General features: G+C 34.8%; 1 protein-coding gene across 2 annotated transcripts in view; it reads left to right on the top strand.

The window, feature by feature from the left end:
* The window catches only part of ME1 (malic enzyme 1), a 214394-nt gene that overhangs the window by 187409 nt on the left and 12976 nt on the right, over window positions 1-14009 (top strand). For both annotated transcript variants that reach the window (XM_518610.8, XM_063813239.1), the window contains exons 9-11: window positions 851-964; window positions 9604-9709; window positions 11059-11201. In XM_518610.8, the coding sequence (XP_518610.3) occupies window positions 851-964; window positions 9604-9709; window positions 11059-11201 (363 nt within the window). The remainder of the gene's footprint in view (window positions 1-850; window positions 965-9603; window positions 9710-11058; window positions 11202-14009) is intronic.

Below are 14009 nucleotides of genomic sequence, written 5' to 3'. Positions count from 1 at the left end.
AATATGTGAAGTTAGAATTCAAATGCCACGATACAAATATGTGAAAGTATTCAGAATGTAAATCACAAATTCACTTTCACATTGAAATAAAAATCAAGGCTAAATGACAGCTCATTAACATTTGAGTTCTCTATTTTGTGGATTATTACATGCTGTATTTAACTTTAGTAAACCTCTTTGAATTTTCAAAGGGTTTGATGAATGGCACAGGCCAGTTCTTGATACTCAACTAGGCAGAAGAATTCATGGTTGGATGATTCAAAACTAGCACTTGTTTGTCCCTGGAAAGATATTGGAAATTTCACAGATAATTATAAAATTTACCAAATACCAAGGAAGTTGATTCCTTTAATCTTGCAATAAATTTCACAGCACTTTTGGTATCCAAATTAGAAGAGTAAGTAGATGCTTGGAAACACAGATTTTTTTTTTTTCCATCAGTTTCATTCTATTGCCTAATTGGTCAAGTTCCCATCCAAATGACCAAGCTTCTTTCTTCAAATTCAATTAGAGTAGCTTGAACCTAACAATAAACAATACAGTTCAATGAGCAAGGTTGACCAGTTCATTATTTTGAATTCAGTATTTTTTCTTGGAGCAAATCTTGGTTGTATTAACAGGATTAAATACACTGACAATCAAGGATATCACCAGTTTATCTGTGGCCAAATGGCAAGCCACATAATAGTGGCTCTGTTGTAGTAAAAAGGGTAAATAATTGTCATTTGGCTTAACCTAAATGTGACAAAAATATTTTGTTCCCACTAACAAAGACAAAATGGGGTGAAATGTAACCCTTAATAAGATATCATGTAGAACAACTTTAAAATGTTTTCTTTCCATCACTGAGGCTGCCCTAGGGATTGCACACCTGATTGTGATGGCCTTGGAAAAAGAAGGTTTACCAAAAGAGAAAGCCATCAAAAAGATATGGCTGGTTGATTCAAAAGGATTAATAGTTAAGGTAAGAATTTGTCATTTTTAACCAGAATAAAGATAACTATGCCATTCTGGATGGCCATCTCAAAGACAACTCTGTTTCTACCACCTCCCTTTACACTATATTAAAAGAGTAGCCATTAAATACAAATGATCACGTCATACAGAATACTGATACTCTTCTGAATAAAGAAAACTATGACTTAGGAACAGATTCCATCTGCAATGTGAGTCGGCTGCTTACACCCCTTTGAATTGACAGTCCATTTGAATTAGTTTAGTTTTCTTTCTTTCCTTCCTTCCTTTCTTTCCTTTCTCTTTCTTTCTTTCTTTCTTTCTTTCTTTCTTTCTTTCTTTCTTTCTTTCTTTCTTTTCTCTCTCTGTCTCTCTCTCTCTCTCTGTTTTTGAGATAGGGTCTCACTTTGTCACTCGGGCTGGAGTGCAGTGATGCCTCCATGGTCACTGCAGCCTTGACCTCCTGTTTTCAAGTGATCCCTATCCCACCTTAGCTTCCTGAGCAGTTGGGACCACAGGCCACCATATCCGGCTAATTAAAAAAAAAAAAACTGTACAGCTTTCACTGTGTTTCCCAAGCTGGTCTCAAACTCCTGAGCTCAAGTGATCCTCCTGCCTCAGCCTCCCAAAGTGCTGGGATTTACAGGCATGAACCACTGCACTTGGCCAGTTTAGTTTTAAATTTAGCAATTTGATATTGATACAGATGAAACACCTAGATATATCACTTTTTATTGAGAGTTGGTGATCAAATTGTACATTAGCTAGAAAGAAATGAGGAAAGAAATGAAATAGCTACCCTTTACCTGCTACTTTCTCTCAACCAAATTCTTAAGGGTTTGAATGGGAATTCCTGAGAGAAAACTTTGATAAATAGCTTGTTTGAATGTTATCTTACCTGAGCTTGAGTTTCTCCATCTTTAATAGTGATAATAGTATCTACTTCATAGTATTATTTTGAGAACTAAATAAAATTAGGTTTGTGGCCATATTGCTATATAGTTATAAGGCATTATTAATACTTGTGCCACCTGTGCATATCAATCATTCTTTAAACTGCTAGAAAAAAGTACATATAAATCCCTTTCCTATGTGAAGATGAATGATTAGGAATAAATAATGGTAAGCAGTGTCTTCCGGAATTTAGTATAGAAGTAAATGTGAATGTGTACATACAGACTTTCTGGAAAGCTGTTTTATGTGTATTCAAAGCCTTTAAAAGTTTATATTTTTGAGCCACTAGTTTCCATTCAAAGAATCTATCTCATGGAGATAGAGATGTATACAGTATTTTATGTATGAGGATATTATTGCAGCATTATTTACAATAATGATATGGTTTATCACACATTAATTATAGTAGTGATATGTTACATTTACCTAAATAAAGGATGATTGTCAAATGAATTGTGGAATAGCCACATTAGTATATTGTATAGGCTTTAAATTGTTTTCAAAGAGCAATAAATGACATGGTAAAGGATTCATAATATAATGTTAGGTGAAAAAAACAAATACCATAGTATATATTATTTTTTATTTAAAATACAGTTGTATATGAAAGTCATAGAAGGAAATATATCAAATGCATATTACCTTAAAACATTATTTCTAATGTCTTTTTTATATATTTTGAATTCTTAGTAATCTGTTCCTTTAAAGCTAGAAAAATATTTGTTTTTTAAAATCAATATACATAAATATGTTTCTTTAAATGAAGAAAAAATATATGCATAACTTTTGTAGTAAATAAGTATATATAAAGACAGAGGCTTTCAGTATGGATTTCTTGGCTTAAAAATTGCTATTGCTGGCTGTGCGTGGTGGCTCACGCCTATAATCCCAGCACTTTGGGAGGCCGAGGCGGGTGGATCACGAGGTCAGGAGATCGAGACCATCCTGGCTAACAGGGTGAAACCCTGTCTCTACTAAAAATACAAAAAAAATTAGCCAGGCATGGTGGTGGGCGCCTGTAGTCCCAGCCACTTGGGAGGCTGAGGCAGGAGAATGGTGTAAACCCAGGAGGCGGAGCTTGCAGTGAGCCAAGATCGCGCCACTGCACTCCATCCTGGGTGACAGAGCGAGACTCCATCTCAAAAAAAAATAAAAAATAGCTATTGCTTTGAAGAATCAGCATAGTATGAAAATTTTGTACACTGTCATCATGTGACAAGTTGTGGGCATGAAATAAGAATGTTTATTGAATAAAACCACCTATGGATCGGGTGTTGTTCTAGACTCTGGGGATTCAATAAAGCCCTTGATCTTAGGAAGCTGATAGCCTAGTGAGAAAAATTCAAGCCACTAGTTACAGAACTAGAACCATATGAAAGTATTATAAAAAATATGTTCATGGTGTCAAGGTGCACAGGAGATAATGCTCCCAACTGCACTAAGGAAAAAGATGGGAGTACTGAGGAAGATATCAAGACAACGTGTCTATTAAGCTAAGTTGGAAAGGAAGAGTTAGGAGTTTATCTAGGGTCTCCATAGATATCTGAAATTTCCTATATACAAAACTGAAACAAAGGAAATATGATGGCAAGTTCACTGAGAGATCTTGATAGAAGCTAAAGATGATGCCTTTCATCTCTTTAGATCTTCAAAGTTCTATACGGTGTGTAGTACATGCCTGGCAACAAATATTTTGTTAATAAATGAGTGAATAAGTCACTTTACAGACAGGAGAACCAGCATGTACAAAATAAAATATTTTGGTATAAGGGACATTTACAGATTATATTAGAAAGGAAGCAGATGATAAGAGATGAAGGGCTTTCCGAACCCTGAAGATGAGCAATTAAACAAACCTGTGCAGGGGGGTTTGCCTCTCCTTTACTCTGATGGCATTGTGGAGGATGGATTGCAATGAGGGGAAACTGAGAAAAAGAACTAGTTACAAAGCTGTTGCAATAATCCAGATAGAAATTAATTGGGGCATAACCAGAGGTGAGTGAAAGAAACTTAATTCAGTAGGTATTTAGGAAATAGAAGTGGCATACTTAGTAACTGATGAAATATGGAAGGAGGAATAGGGTGGAGTGGAGGAAGGAGTCTAGATGGACTCCTTGGGGTCTGTCTAGTAAGGAATAAAGAACAGACCAATTTAAGGGAAGTAACAGGATCAGTTTCACACATAGAAAGTTTAAGGTGCTTGTGGAGACCTCAGACAGAGATGTCCCATTGGCAGTTGGAGATACGGGACTGATACAGAGGATAAGTGTCTGGGTTGGAGATAGGGATCTGGGGGTCATCACCATGTAAATAGTAGGAATAGTAGGAGCTGTGGAGAAAGCTATACAAATTGTTGTCCTTAGGGATATAAAATATTCAAAAGTCCAAAAAGTGGAAGTCTATGTGGTTTTATTTTGTTGTCTCTGATGACATTTTTACCTGAAATCTGTGTAAAAATATATAGATTTTAGCATCTTGAATAATTTTAACACACATTTACTGAGCTGAGATTCCAGAGTCCATGGATATAATACTTGGAATAACTGTGAAGTAGTTGGCTAGATCTAGTCAGTCTCTCTTACTTCATGTCTTTTACTTGCCAAAATAAAGAAGTTCATATATTCTGCTTGCCAAGATAAAATTACATTTTAAAAGGTTGTTATATATTTAATAGCTTGTACACTATTTAATATAAAAGATACATATTAAGTTTCACTTTTTCTTTCATGCTTTTAAACAGTCAAAATCCTTATATTGACTTTTGTTGCAGAACTAAGCCTTAGAATAACCAGTAAATTAGTGTAATCCCATTTTCAAATTTACATGATTCTTTTGTGTTTTTTATCCTTCATTCTTAGTACTTTTATATCTCCTGAGAACCAATAATAATCATTTTATTAATTTTATTAACATATAATGTAATTGTTTTTAAAATGTAAAAATACCATAAAGTTTTAAATAAAAAATTTTCTTGGTGAAACTCCACTTTTTAAAAACACCATGTCAAAAACTAAAACATGAACTGTGAAGTCAGCTCATCTTTGAAGTTATATCATCATCACGCTAGATAATTATTATTCCAGCATATTTTCTCTTTCAACTTTCAACGTCACAGGCATAGCATTTTCCATCATTTACCCCATATCCATATGTGCAGTGGAAAGAGTTAATGCTATAGAATACCAATATTGTAAATAATTCATCCATATCACCAAGGTTAATTGAAGTCAATTACTTGGTTATGGATCATACCCAAATATCTTTGTACTTTATAGTAATAAACATAAGATGCTTTAGTTTTTTATAGTGGAAAATAATTTATATATTAATTTTGTCAACTAATATTAATACATTTTAATGTAAAACTAATACTTAGTTTTAAAAAACCTTCCAAAACAAAAATTAAAGTAAGAATAAAGACAGTGAAAAGAGAATGAAAAGGGAATGTTGCCTAGTATTTGCATTTTGCAGTGAAGATTTGGAGCATTTTCAGGAGGATAAGAAGCCACAAAACAAACCAGATTTAATCTTTGTCTTAAATAAATATTATATTTTTGCTCTCACTAATAAACGAAATTAATGCTGACAGAACTTCAAAATAAAAAGTAGGATATTAACAGACCTTACGAAGGATCGATTTCATCTAACCCAGAATGAAGCCATAGACTGGTTTGAATTTCGTTTTTATTTTTATTTTATTTTATTTTGTTTTGTTTTAAATAATTTTGCTGTACTGTATTTTTCTGATTTATAGTTAAATGTTTAGCTCCTGTAGAAAGAGATGGTCAATAAAGGTATATTGTATGTTATAAAGGTAGTTTTGACAATATAGTTATTTCATTCCTGAAAGTATAATCTCTAGGTCGAGGGCTTGAAACTACAGACTATATAGTTTATCTGCTATTTTATCAGAATTTTTGACTGGTGCTGCCTTCACCCTGAATGATGGTTAATACATTTCATACACTGTGGTTTAATAAAAAAGTCTAACTCCAAATAGACTATGTAAGCTGGTAAAAAGTATCTGGCTTGATTGTTTTCTCCCTCTTTTTTATTTCAAATAGAGTATGATCAATGCATGTAGGTATTAAAAAGAACAGAGGCCAAAGATTATATGCATGAGTCTTAGAAAATTATGAATATTGATTTTTAACATACAAAATTAAATACTGATGGAGTTCACCACCTACTATCTTACATTAAAAACACTCCATGCCCCTTACTATACTTTTGTCACATAATTTATCTTAGTTTAATCTGTCCTGAGATGATGAAACACAGCTCTGGACTCTTTTAGCAAGTGCACATACCTGATTTGCAACAAATGCAGTGAAATGCTACTGACTATGTGCTGAGAAAGCCCTGTCCACAGATCCAAAGAGGGGCCAGGTTCAACTCTGATAAACTAATGACATGACAGCAAAAACAGGCCAGTAAATTGGGGGTAGGTAGTCCAACTGGGGCTTGTGAAAGAGTTTTTCTAGTCCCTGTATGTAGGAAGGAATAAATATTTATCACTGGTAATCTAGAATTAATTTACTTATTCCTATCCTGGGCTGTGGAATAATAGCCCAAAATCTTGGCAACCTTTGCCCCCATTCTCCTCCCTATGCCCACTATAAACATGTGCTTTTGAAAAGGTAGTAATTAAATCTGGTTATATCTTCTATGATATAGTAAGAATCATCACAATATAAAGGGATAGGGGAGATTAAAGTAATAATATCACAAATAAAGTTTCAGCTATCCATAATATGTTTGAGGTAATTAGAGACTCTTGAAAAAAACAGAGAGAGATAAGATGCATCATAGAATTTGGGATTTCTGAGGTGAGAGGTGCCCACATGCACTTTGCCAAAAGAAGGCAAAAGGATTTCAGCAAGGGACCCTGAAAAGGGAGAATGAAGGGAAAAGACATCTACTCATCTCCATACCAACTGAAGTTATTGGCATAACGAATATGTATTCCAAATCAGATTTTGAAAAATAAAGAAAAATAAGCCATTAGTCTAGAAAATAGAAGTCCAAAGGTACAGGTAGTTGCCTCAGTATTACCGGATTTAGAAAAGGTTGTCACATTCCAGTAGTTTCTTTAAACTAGGTCATCAAGTCAATTTTGAAAATGGTAGAGAACATACTTGGGAGACATTTTGTGTGTGTGTCTTTTGCTTCCTCTGTTTTGTCAAGTAAGACCTTCAGTATTGCTAGTATTACCATTTCGTGATTCCTGGACTTTTTTCAGCATTCTTTCAGCACTTGTAAGTCATACCAGGAATCAAGCCTTTGAAAGTGTTGCCATGGGTAATTTATGCTTCTTACTAGATGGAATGTCTTCTGGCTAAGTTCTGGCTTCAGTGTCTAGGAGCTGCCAGTGGGTATACTATGATTAATAAAGATGTTTATGATTAAGTATATATCTTTTTCTTTTCATACATTATTCATCTGTCTTTTTTATTATTTGTTTCCCATTCTAGGCAATTTAAATATTTTTCCTTATATCTCAGCTTGACAGCCAAAAAAGCTGTGACTTCCAATTTATCTTATTCTATAGCTTTTCTTCTTTAGACTCATTATTGTATACTTTTTTGAAAACATAGCACATAACCTCTTAAAAACGCATGTGGTAGGGATATGATAGATCATTTAGTACACTGATTCTCAAAACTGGCTAATCATTTCTTTTTTTTATTTTTTATTCTTTTGAGACGGAGTCTCGCTGTCGCCCAAGCTGGAGTGCAGTGGTGTGATCTTGGCTTACTGCAAGCTCTGCCTCCTGGGTTTATGCCATTCTCCTGCCTCAGCCTCCTGAGTAGCTGGGACTACAGGCTCCTGCCACCACGCCCAGCTAATTTTTTGTATTTTTTTAGTTGAGACGGAGTTTCACCGTGTTAACCAGGATGGTCTCGATTTCCTGACCTCGTGATCCGCCCGCCTCAGCCTCCCAAAGTGCTGGGATTACAGGCATGAGCCACTGCGCCTGGCCTACAGCGGATTATTAATAGGAGAAAATATACCAAAACTTTAAGTGCTGGAATTATGATTTTTTTCTTCTTCACAAAAATTTTAATTGCAACAACAACTAGCATAGAGCTCTTACTATAAACCAGGTACAGTCCTGAGTGTTTTACATGCGTTACATTTCATTTACCCCACAAACAACCTGATGAGGTAGAAATTCTTATTATCCTTATTTACAGATGAGGAGACAAGCACAAAGAGGTTCATATGTTTCAAATTTTTTAATAATTCAGTATATTGCTTTTAAAAACAGAGCCTGTCTCTACTAAAAATATAAAATTAGCCGGGCACATGCCTGTAATCCCAGCTACTTGGAAGGCTGAGGCAGGAGAATAGCTTTAACCCGGGAGGCGGAGGTTGCGGTGAGCCGAGATCGCGCCACTGCACTCCAGCCTGGGCAACATGAGCAAAAATTCTGTCTCAAAAAAAAAAGACAAACAAAACAAAATTAAAAACAACAACAACAACAACAACAAAAAACCAGAGCCTGGCATGGTGGCTCACGCCTATAATACTAGTGACTCAGGAGGCTGAAGCGAAAAGATCACTCCTGAGGCCAGGAGTTCGAGACAACCCTGGGCAATATAGCGAGACCCCCATCTCTAAAGAAAAATGATAAATTAGCCAAGCATGGTGGTGCATGCCTGTAGTTCCAGCTACTAGAGAGGCTTAGGTGGGAGGATCCCTTGACCCCAGGAGTTCAAGCTGCAGTGACCTCTGATCCACAGCACTCCAACTTGCATGACAAAATGAGACCTCATTTCAAACAAACAAAAGCAACAGAAATAAAATGATAATACCCTTTAAAGAAAGAAAATTGTACTATCTTCATTATTAACAATTTGCAAAGACTATGACATACTATTTGTTAAGTTTTTGCCCGGGGTGATTCTGTGCTATATTGAAAAGGCTTTGAGTTCCAGTACAATCTCTTGCCTTGAGCAAGTCCCTTAAAACCTCTGAACATGTTTCCGCATATGTAAAATGACTATACTTATACTTGTCCTGCTTCTCAGAATTGTTGAGGGGATCAAATGAAATATGTGAAAACAACTTGTAAGTCATCAAGTACCATATAAAATTAGGCAGTAATCCATTATGTAGTCAAATCTTTAAAATTTGCAGCTAGAATATTATAATTAGATGTTTACTAGATAACACATGGCACATTCATAATCAGAACATTAAAAACAAAAACATGTAAAACGCATACTTACTGAGAAAATCTAACAATGACATAAATATGACTTCAAATTCTTTTCTTAGTCAGTAGCATAAATTGGTAGGGCTAAAGCCGAAGCCAACTCCAAATTCTGAGACCTGCTATAAAACACAATGTGTGACAAACAATATAATTATTTAAATTATATTTTGCATGGCCATTTGTTAATGCTAGTTCTCACATGTCTGTAAAATTAGGATTTTTAATATCAATTAAATGAAGGACTTTGTTTTGTTCACTGTTACATCTCCATTGCCTAGAACATTGACATATAAATATTTGTTAAACGAATGAATGAAATAACATTCTGACAATTGAAGAAGAGATTTTAAGAATAGCTGTAACACATCATACATAAAAATGTTAAGCATAAATATTTGTAATATATGTACCGAAATTTATTGACCCTCACATGTTTGGCAGATTCTTAATTTTTTCTTACTGGCTTTACTTAGGGACGTGCTTCCTTAACACAAGAGAAAGAGAAGTTTGCCCACGAACATGAAGAAATGAAGAACCTAGAAGCCATTGTTCAAGAAATAAAACCAACTGCCCTCATAGGTAAGCATTTTCTCCTCTCCCTTCTCCCCTACCCCTTATTTTGACCTGATTGTTTTTTTTTACTACCAATTTTTGAGGTATAATTTAGCCTTTTTGAATTCAAAAAACTACACGTTCGCTCAAGCGACAGTACCCTGTAGAGACCTAGATTTTTAGCTTTAGTCCTGTCGTCTTTCTCTTACTGATCTGAGATGAAGCGTATGGCCCCCTCCTCTAACTCAGCCTGTTAATACCTGGCACGTTCAGCACTTTTCTAGGCTTGATTACTCCAGATAGACAGTGGTTCTCAAATAAGAGGGATTTTTGCCCTGCAGGAAACATTTGGCAATGTCTGGAAGCTTTGAGTTGTCTTAACTAGGGTAGCGGGGTTGGAAGGGAGTAAAGGGAGGGGCTACTGACATCTAGCAGACAGAGGCAGCGGAATGATTCTACTAAATATCCTGTAGTGCACTGGACAGCCCCTGCGACAAGGAATTATCCAGCCTAAAATGTCAATAGTGCTGAGGTTGAGAAATACTGCAGTAGATAAGACCCTCCTGGAAGACAGGGATCACATCTCACAAATCTTTATTTTCCTTATAGCACTTAATACAGTACTTACACAATGCATGTGCACTGCAAGACTTTAAAGTGGTTTTAGAAAACTCAAAGGAATTTATGAAACTTTATTCTTTATTTTGTGCATATGTAATTTTGATTTTTACCTTGTATTATACTCCATTCCTACAAGCTCTTGTGAAACAGATGACAACGTTGAAAATAATGATGATAACTACAATAAAACAAGTACTTACTCCATGACAGGAACTTTACTAAGTGTTTAATATTGTTTTTACAAAATATATTCTGTCAATAATCTTATTGTTTTTCATTTCCATTGTGCTAATTGCTTTATTCTTCTGTTAAAGTTACTTCAGTGGGTGGTACTTTACTTTTGCAGATGAATCAGATGGTTGTCTTAAGTGATAGCGTTGGTTTATAAAACTTAATTGCTTTGTAGCCTGACAAGACTGAAATACGCTCATAGAATTGCTTATAAAGAAAGTTTACACATTAGATACAAATTTCCAAGTGATTGGTAACTAACTCAATGTACTATGGAAGCCAAATATTATCTTTAATTTTTAATAGATATTTGTAGATTTGTGACCCTAAGGATTGTAAGGATTGTTGGCATTAACAAACTTGCCTCTTTTTGTCACTATACTTGAATACAAATAGTTTATATAGCATTTTGTTTAGGGTCTATTAGAAAATGACCTGATAGATATCATTGATTTGAGGCATGGTCTTCTTGTGTGAATTAACCAATGATAGTGTTAATTACCAGCTTCATATTTCTTCATTAGGAGTTGCTGCAATTGGTGGTGCATTCTCAGAACAAATTCTCAAAGATATGGCTGCCTTCAATGAACGGCCTATTATTTTTGCTTTGAGTAATCCAACTAGCAAAGCAGAATGTTCTGCAGAGCAGTGCTACAAAATAACCAAGGTAAAATAAAACTATAACAGATATTTTAATAATCAAATTTTTATTCATTATAGGGAGGCCTAGGATATCTAAGGTGCTTACTGTTTAAGTTTAAAAATTATACAACCAAAATGGAAAGAAAAGCACACAAATCAGAGGGATAAGAACTATTTCCTTTTCTAGAATGTTGTATAAATCCTCTTCTTCAACAAAATAAAATACATATTTTAATGTTTTACTGATAATTTTCCACAAGTGATTTGGAAATATCTAAGATTTAAACATAAAAGTTAAATAGAAAGGAAGCAGCTTGGTTCTAGAGGCTTATTAAAATAGCTTTTAACTAGCTATTCCCAAACACTGAAGCATACAATGTAAAACCACAACCTTATTTTTGCTTTGCTAAATCCTGGGTTTGGGTTTTGGTACTATGGGTGGAACATTTGGGCAACTATCTTGACATCCAGCCAGACTGGGATAGGAGTCCTCAATGCTTCAACATTTTACTATGATTTATTTTATACCATGTTTGTACTAATATGTATTTGGCTGATATGCTGAAAGGAGCCTTTTTTCCCTTCAAAGACTTTAAAATATCATTACAACAAAATAGAGGTTGAGTCATATCTATCTAAAATGTTTATTTTGGAAAGAAATCCAAAATGAACTAGAGAGGTAAACATGAATGCTATGTCACTCTGCATTAACTGGAACTTAATGGCTCTATTTTAATCATATATCCTTAAATGCTCAATACTAGAATTAGTGATTTTTTTTTTTTGGCAAGGAGCCACTCCATTGTTTATCTCTCTTATTTGGGATGGCATCAGTGTTCTCACTGATTTTAATTTTTATCTCATCTCTAGATTGGGGAATTTGCCTCACATTATTCAGTAGTCCTTAAATCCTTAAAGGAAAAAAAAGTCCTTTCAGCAACAACAAAGTTTTAGCATCATGCCTTGCACATACTAGGCATATAATAAACAAGTGTTTAATTAATTATTTTGTCTTAATGTATCTCAACAGGCCTCAAGGGTTAAGAGACTTATCTATAACACACATAAACAAAATTAGCCAAATTTATGTAGTTGTATTTTAAACTTTGAATGTGTCTGATATAAATGTATGCCTCAACTCTTTCTTATAATCTTGCCTAATGTTCTATGTTTTTCTACATAAAACATTGAAAGTTATTTTGAGGATGAAAATTTAGACACTGGTTTGGCTAAAGGATTGGAGAAAAAGGAAAGGTCTGCCTGTTGCTGGATGTGAGTTTCTGCTACTGTAGGCACAGGTGAAGATAGGAAAGGTTAAGTTACAATATACAAAAAGACTATTGAACCATAAAAATATAATCTAAAAATGGTATGGGAAGGTTCCCTTCACCATGTTAATAACATATATATATATGAGAATATTTAGCTAGCTACAGTACTATCATTTATTTAATGACACTTCTCCTTAAAATATGGTGATTATAGAAAGATAGGCAGGAAGAGTGGGAGTGCAGGAGTGGGGGAGATATATATATATAATGTTACAGGCCTCTTTCTCAAATATAATTTTCCAAAACCTTTATATATGAAGTAATAATTTAGTTACATTAGAAAGTTGTTTATAACAAAATGTTTTATCTGCTAAAGAGCTTAAGGTATCAGACTTGTCTGAAAACAAAACCGAATTCTGTGCAAAACATAACAGTGTCTTATAAACAGCTAGATGAGAATTTGTTTTTCTGCCTCATCTATTTTCATCTTTTTGTCTCTCAAAGAAGGTTGAATTTCTGTTATACAACTTTAAGAACAACTAAAAGGTATATTATGACATTTGCTAAAAATAGGTTAATATTAATATCATTATTTAGACTCTAGATCCAAGAGATATGAAAGTTAAAACCCATTCTGTCATCGTTTAAACTATGCCTTGGGGATTTGATGCTTTAGACTTTTCAAATAGATTTCTTAGACTGTGATGCTTTATTTGTTTAGGGTTTCTGATTCCTACTTTGAAGCCTAAATACTCTCAACTAGATGTCCACTCTCAACATCACAGACAAATGTTCTTTTGATTAGCAATATGAAATGCAGGACCTAACAGGCCCTAGTTAATGCCTTTTTTTTTTTTTTTTTTTTTTTGAGATGGAGTCTCGCTCTGTCACCCAGGCTGGAGTGCAATGAATGGCACGATCTCAGCTCACTGCAACCTCCGCCTCCCAGTTTCAAGCAGTTCTCCTGCCTCAGCTTCCTGAGTAGCTGGGATTACAGGTGCCCACCACCACACCCAGCTAATTTTTGTATTTTTAGTAGAGATGGGCTTTCACCATGTTGGCCAGGCTGGTCTCCAACTCCTGACCTCAAGTCATCCACCCTCCTCGACCTCCCAAAGTGCTGGGATTACAGGCGTGAGCCACCGCGCCCAGCCAAATTCATGCCTTTTTAAAGCAAGCAGTACATGAGATTCCTCAAAACAATTATGACAAAATATTAATACTAGGCAAAATGAAGACAATTGTTGAAAAATATTGATAACTTAATCTTCTTCTTCCTTGCCAATCCTACTCCTGCCAATGAGTTTGTTTCCTATGTGATTCTCCACATAACTATTTTATTTTATTTTATTTTATTTATTTATTTATTATTATTATTATTATTATTATTATTTTTTTTTTTTTGAGCTGGAATCTTGCTTTGTTGCCCAGGCTAGAGTGCAGTGGTGTGATCTAGGCTCACTGCAACCTCTGCCTCCTGAGTTCAAGAGATTCTCCTGCCTCAGCCTCTCGAGTAGCTGGGCTTACAGGCACCCACCACCACTCCCCAGCCACTTTTTATA

This window comes from Pan troglodytes, chromosome 5 (genome assembly GCF_028858775.2).
Source record: "Pan troglodytes isolate AG18354 chromosome 5, NHGRI_mPanTro3-v2.0_pri, whole genome shotgun sequence".
Lineage (NCBI taxonomy): Eukaryota > Metazoa > Chordata > Mammalia > Primates > Hominidae > Pan > Pan troglodytes.
This window is presented reverse-complemented; position numbering and strand designations above follow the sequence as displayed.